General features: G+C 61.1%; 1 protein-coding gene across 1 annotated transcript; it reads right to left on the reverse strand.

Annotated features, from left to right (window-relative positions):
* Nucleotides 1-2,315: 2,315 nt before the first annotated feature.
* LRRC15 (leucine rich repeat containing 15) lies at nucleotides 2,316-4,058 on the reverse strand. Its single transcript, XM_026039556.1, has one exon. The coding sequence runs from the start codon at nucleotides 4,056-4,058 to the stop codon at nucleotides 2,316-2,318; it is 1,743 nt and encodes a 580-aa protein (XP_025895341.1).
* Nucleotides 4,059-6,515: the final 2,457 nt, after the last annotated feature.

Raw genomic sequence — 6,515 nt, forward strand, 5'->3', positions numbered from 1 at the left:
AAACCCTTTCTGGATTTTAATAAACATCACTGAAGAATGAGACCAACAAGTGCCCCTGAGTAAGYGAGGGATGCAGGCAAGGCTTACCAAAGCAAACCCAAACCATGGTGAGGCAAGAGCAGCATGGCCAGTAAGGCTCTAGGAACAGCACTGTGCATCTAGGAGAGCAGAGCCAGCAATATTGATTGCATTGAGTGCTTTCCAGTCTGGGATGCTTATGTGAGGTCAAACAAAGCCTACAGACCAGCCAGGATCCCAAAAGCCTAGCACCTCCCTGGTAGAGCTGAATGCTTCTCCCAGGGTACTTAAGTGGTTTTGGGTGCACAAATGGAGGCAGGTTGCTCAGGTGTGAAGAAATTCAGCTGTGTCAGAAGCAGAGGCTGCCCCAATCACCAGCAGCTGGCTTGAAAGAGAGCYGAGTGAGCTCCACCACCCCAGGGCCAAACCTGATAAAGCCACTGAACCTGTGTCTTGAGAGAGGACTGCAGGAAGCGTCTCTGTGGAGAAGCTGATGGAGGTGTCAGCACTCTCTCTCTGGAAGCTGTYCTCCTGTTTTTGCTGGCTGGGACCTCCCACAGCCTTGAAGTTCCCATGTCTCTTCTCCCAGTCTGGACCCCAGGCCAGTCCAGATGACAGGACCTGCTAATCCTCATGCTGGTCATGCCAGACAGCATATGTGGGCTTCTCCTCAAAACAAAAGTTATAAATAAATAAATATCAAATCATACATACATGCACACACCATCACACACACATATCTATATGTGTTTTAGGAGAGAAAATAATGTGAAGTTGAGTTATTCCAGGGGCACAGGGCAGCATAACACATAGGACTAAACAAACAATTCTTGGAACTGGAGATGGACAATTGCACTTTAATCAGAAAGGTCACAGAGYAGGTACTGAACAGCACGGACGCATATTCACATGTTTGCAGCCTATTCTGCAGGAGGAGCGCGCGGGCCCTGCTGCCACCAGAGCAGGGCGCAGGGCAGGGACATCAGCGGGCACTGGGGAGTGCCCCTYGCCCGACTCTCCGACACCCGTGGCGATGTTTCCCAGCACGGAGCAGCACCATTGCAGCACCACGGGTCACACAGAGGTGAGCTAGATGGGGTCCTGCTGGCTGCAGCCCTGGGATGTTCCTGCAGCCGCGCCTGGCTGCGGTGCAAGTGCAGGGAGCCTCTCCTGGCCCCAGAGAGGGGCCCGYGCAGGGAAAGGGGCTTTGAAAAGTACTTCCTTGGGTGAGGGCCAGCTGGCAGAGCCGGCGCTTGGGCCAGCTCCACGCGTGCTTCGTGCTGCTCTCCCAGGCACTGGTGCTTTCCCAACAGCAGCAACCTCTTACAAGTGGCCCGTCTCCAGCTTGCTGCAAGAGCAGAGACTGCAGCGGGGCCTGGGGAAGGTCAGCCTACCACGAGGCTCAGGCCTCGGTCTGCAGCTTGGCTRTGGGCATTTGCTGCTGTGTCCAAACTGTGTACGCACCCCCATTCGGCCCCCGGGGACAGGACCCCCTCAGCCAGCAGGAGCACAGTGTGGGCAGGACGTTCTTGAGATGGGGCTRGGGGAAGGTGCTGCTTTCCTCAACCCTGCGCTGCCTGGGGGCAGGTTGGGCACAGCCAGGTTGCTCTGTGCAAGCTGCAGTAGCACCAAGGAGCCCTGTCCAAGCACAGGGATGAGGCACAGACAGCCCTGCCCCAGAGGAATCACTCCCTGGATACCCACAGGCTGCAAACCAGCACAAGGACACACAGCTCTGCTCAGGGTGAAGGTTTCTGCTGCTCTCCCCGGTCAGTGCTGCGTGGTGGTTCAGCACCCTGCGTGCCCAGGCACAGGGTGGGAGAAGAGCAAGGGCACAAGTCACCAGGAGCTGCAGTGGGGCAAGAAGCAGCGCCAGGGCAAGCGGTGAGAATTGCTCAAAGGGCAACACCAAATGAAGGATGGGTGAGACCATGCCTTACTTGCTCCAGAGAGCACCAGCACGGCCAAGCTGCAGCAACCTGCCGAGCCCTGGGCAGCCCCTACCCTGCTGGGCCCCAGGGACACCCCGAGGTGCAGGGGGTGAGCACAGAGAATGTGCTGGAGCTGAGGGGCTGCAGAGGAGCYGGGGCGACTGTGGGGTGTCACCTCCCTGCAGGAGAGGGCCTGCAYGAGGCAAAGCAGAGCAGCGTGGGGRATGCGGAGCAATGCTGGCCCGTCCAGCTTGTCCACTGCAGCGGGTGCAAGGTCGCTGCCAGGAGTCCCAGCCCCCGTCACGGGCAGCACCAAGGGGCTGTCTCACCAACATCGCTCCCCCAAGGGTTTGCCGGCCGCTGCRCTCAGGCTTCGTTGGGCGCCTTCATCCTCATGAGCACGATATTGCTCTTCTTCCTGCAGCTGTAGACCACCAGCGCCACGAGAGCGCAGAGCAGGGCCGTGCACACCAGCACGATGACTGCCACCACCACCCCGCTCTGCACCCGCGTCAGCCCCCACTGCCCCCTCTCCTCCTGCTCCTCCTCGGCAAGGCCGGGCGCAGTCGGCAGCCCCGTGGGGTGCCCCATCTCCGTGGCCGTGGCGGCTGGAGCAGGTGGCTGTGCCGAGAGCGCGGTGCTGGGATGGGAGGTGGCCGGGAAGCGCTCTGGCTCGGCCGTGGTGGGCAGCCCGTCGGGGAGCAGCTGCTCGCGCTGCAGCCCCACGATGGGAGCGCCCCGCAGCAGCAGCGGCAGGGCACACACCGGTGGGATCTCGCCCACTTTGTGCTGGTTGGCCTCCAGCCACGTCTTGAGGGAGAGGATCTTCTCGTCGCAGCGCCAGGAGTTGTTGTGCAGCCTCACCTCCCGCAGGGCGGCCAGCGGGGCGAAGACGCCCGCCGGCAGGTTCTCCAGGACGTTGCCCTGCAGCTGCACCTTCCTCAGCGCCGGTGTGGCCTCGAAGAGGCCCCGCGGCAGCCCCCGCAGCTGGTTGCTCTGCAGCGAGATGTTCTGCAGCTTGGGCAGCCCCTGCAGAGCGCCGGCGTCCAGGCGCTGCAGCGCGTTGCTGTGCAGCGACAGCTCCAGCAGCTCGCCCAGGCCCCGGAAAGCTCCCGCCGACACCGAGCGCAGCTGGTTCTTGCTCAGCACCAGGAGCTGCAGCTCGGTGAGGTTGCTGAAGATGCCCTCAGGGAGGCYGGTGAGCTCGTTGTCATAGAGCCACAGCTCCTTGAGGTTGGGCATGGACCCGAAGGCACCAGGGGCGATCTCCCGCAGCCGGTTGACGTGCAGGGTGATCTTGGAGAGGGCACGCAAGGGCAGGAAGACACCACTGGGCAGAGCGGTGATGAGGTTGTTGGAGAGATAGAGCTTCTGGAGGCGCTCGTTGTGTGTGAAGAGCTCTGGCGAGAGCGTCTCCAGCTGGTTCTGGTGCAGCCCCAGCTCCTCCAGCTCCGGCAGCCCATCAAACGTGCCCGCAGGGATGTGCCGGAGCCGGTTCTCGTACAGCCGCAGCACCTGGAGCCGTGTCAGCCGCTCGAAGGCCTGGGGTGGCAGGCGCTCRATGTTGTTCCTGGCCAGGTTCAGCTTGGTGAGGCTGGTGAGTGGGTCGAACACCCCCTCGGAGAGCTCGTGCAGGTTGTTGCCGTGCAGCTGCAGCTCTTTGAGGTTGCTCAGCTGGGCGAAGTGGGAGGGCTCAACGTGGAGGATCTGGTTGCTGGACAGGAGCAGCGACTCCAGCTGGCCCAAGGGCTCGAAYACGTCCAAGGGCAGCTCCTGCAGCTTGTTGCTGGCCAGGCTGAGGTAGCGCAGGGAGGGCAGGTACTGGAAGGCCCTGGGGCTGAGGCGYGACAGGTCGTTCTTCTCGATGCGCAGCCCGATGAGCATGGAGGCGTTGCCGAAGGAGGCGGCGCCCAGCTCCGTGATGCGCGTGTTGATGATCTGCAGGGTCATGGTGTTGGCAGGGATGGGGCTGGGGACGGCAGCGATGCCGGCACCGGAGCACTCCACCTGGGCGGTGCGGACGCACTGGCACTGCTCTGGGCATTGCGCACGGGCRACGCAGGCCGCGTGCAAGCCCACGAGCAGCAGGAGCCAGCCACTCTGCTCCATGTGTCCTGCAGGGAAAGCAAAGTGGAGCTCAGTGCTGGGCTTTCCCAGGGCGCTGCAGCTGAGCTGGCCGGAGCCTCCCGTACCATCAGTCACCCTGCAACATCTCCCAAAGYGGCAGGTTAAGCTGGCTGCTTTGAGGGACAGCCAAGAAAAGCCAAAGGAGAAAGGTGTGGGAAAAGGCTGAGCGCCAAGGCTCATCCCACTGCCARAGCACTGCCCCTGGGGACAGCGTCTTGTTTTCTCCCTGAAAAGAGCCAGTGGGGTCTCAGGAGCTGCTGCACTCCCAGCCTCCGGCCTTGGAGCCCAGGGGAGCTGCGGGGGGCGCTGACCAGCCGGAGCCGGGGCTCTGGGCGCCTCGCTGCCCTACCAGAGCTGTTAGTGGCATCCCTGGCGCCCTCCGCGCAGGGCCACGACTCCCTTCGCTCCTCCGGAGCCCRCAGCGGCTGGGAGTGTGGTTTCCTGTTCTGCAGCGCAGAATCATTTGCTGCAATGATGGGCACTCGCCTCCCGGCACTGYGCAACACTGAAAACCCTGAAACCAGCAGCTAGCAGAGTCAGCCGAGGGCACACAGAGTCAAGCGGGGCCTAGGGATACCAGGATGGGTGAGAGAAGTTGCTCCCACCAGGCACTTTCTAGGCATGATGCAGCCACCAGCGCTCGGCACTGCTGTCCCGGAGCCAAGAGCAGCGTGGGCAGCCGCTCCCCGGACACGGTCAAGCTACAAAAGCCCTTTCGGCAGCTAAAGCTTTCGGCGAGACGGGTCCAGCGGCACCGCGCCAGGGAGCTGCGCGCAGGGCGGGAGCTCAGGCTGTGCCCGAGCGCAGGGCACGGCCACCCACCCACCRGCATCGCCCAGGAGACGTGGCCAAGGCTCCTGTGCCAGCAGGGCACTGGGTGCCCCTYGCAGGCGCTGTGGCCCCGGGCCAGCCTGCGTGTGGGTGTCCACGTGAGGCATTCTGCTCTCGTGGCCAAAATCAGCCGGGGCTGAGACATCCGCCCACCGTGACTGCTGCAACCCGCCTGTCAGGGCAGGGTGGGTCCGATTTTGGTGCCTTTCCCCTGGCTTCAGAGCAGCCGCTGCTCTGCAGTGGGCAAGGGCTTACCCACCCCACAGACACGGGCATCATCTACTGCTGGCAGGGCACAGCTCCCTCCTGCAAGTCCCATTCTCCTGCTAGGGAAAATACTGGCTTTCCGGAGAAAGGGGACAGCCCTCTCAGAACCAGCAGGGTTTGTTTTACATGTGGAAACAATCTGCGTCCGAGAACAGTTCTGTTTATAGCAGGCAGTTTATAAATTTCACTGAGCGCCTTGCACATCAAAAGCCCTGCTCATGTCACTCCCTGTTAAGTGCGCTTCGAGAGCATCCAAGCTGGAGCGCGGTTCAGGAAAGACAGCTGAAAACAATTTGTCTTCTTTTTTTCTTCTTCTTCTAGGGACAAAAACTTGCAGAGAAGCTGAATATTCTCTATCATTCAACTCATGCACCTCAGCATCCAAACATTCCTGAGCTTAACCCGTAAGGAACATGCAGGGAGGAAAAGCAAAATATAAGAGGGAAAGAGAAACGCTATTTTTTTGCAGTACTTTATCTAAGTAAATATTTCAGTTCCCACGATCCCCAAGATGACTTSTTTTTCTTTTTGGAGACCCCTTGCAAGCCGAGCACCTCATGTGATAGCAGCAGCAGGGCTGCTGAGCCCCCATATCCCCCAGCCCCGCTCGGAGCCCCGGCTGTCCCGCGGACACTTACCGGCCGGTGCGTCGCGCAGCCGAGTGCTCGCAGCGAGCGCCGCTCCGTGCTCCGCGCTGGCGAGCCAGCCGAGTGCGGTTCACGCTTCCCCTCCCAGTATATAACCCGTCCAAATCAATGAATCAGCACAGGGGCAGTGTCGGGGTTAGGGAAATCACAGCAGCAGCGCTCCTTCCAACTCGTGCTTCCTCAGCAAACAGATCGGTTGTCTCGAAGACAGTGATTTCACTTTCTTCYTTAAAAAGCCCAAGGCCTTGGTTTAAGGAAAAGCAGCCGGCGTGGCAAGCCTGCTGGCTGCAAACAGCTCCAGAGCCCCTGATGGGGCACAGCCGTGCACCCCAACAACCTGGCCAGGCCCCCRGGCTGCAGTCTCGTCTTTGCTGTTGCACCACGTGCCCGGGACTGGTCTGGGGCTCTCCTTGGGGTGCTTGCCTTGCACACCCCAGCCCTGGCAGGGTGTCACTCCCACCTTAAGGAGGTGCTGGTCATGCCTGCAGCCAAAGCTGCCCACGCAGCAGTGCATCAAGGCTCCCCTCGTTTCCACCCGCAGGAAAGGGATGTCAGTCTCAGGGCTCTCCACAGCATCGGAGGTGTCCCCGTCTGCACACACACCTGACCCTGGTTACTGGAAATAGCAAGAGAGGAAGTCCAGGCTGCGAGAGGGCTGCCTGGGGTAGATGGTGGCTGGGAAATGGGGGCTCAG

Source organism: Nothoprocta perdicaria, unplaced genomic scaffold (assembly GCF_003342845.1).
Source record: "Nothoprocta perdicaria isolate Ctin4 unplaced genomic scaffold, notPer1 scaffold_232, whole genome shotgun sequence".
In the NCBI taxonomy this organism is placed as follows: domain Eukaryota; kingdom Metazoa; phylum Chordata; class Aves; order Tinamiformes; family Tinamidae; genus Nothoprocta; species Nothoprocta perdicaria.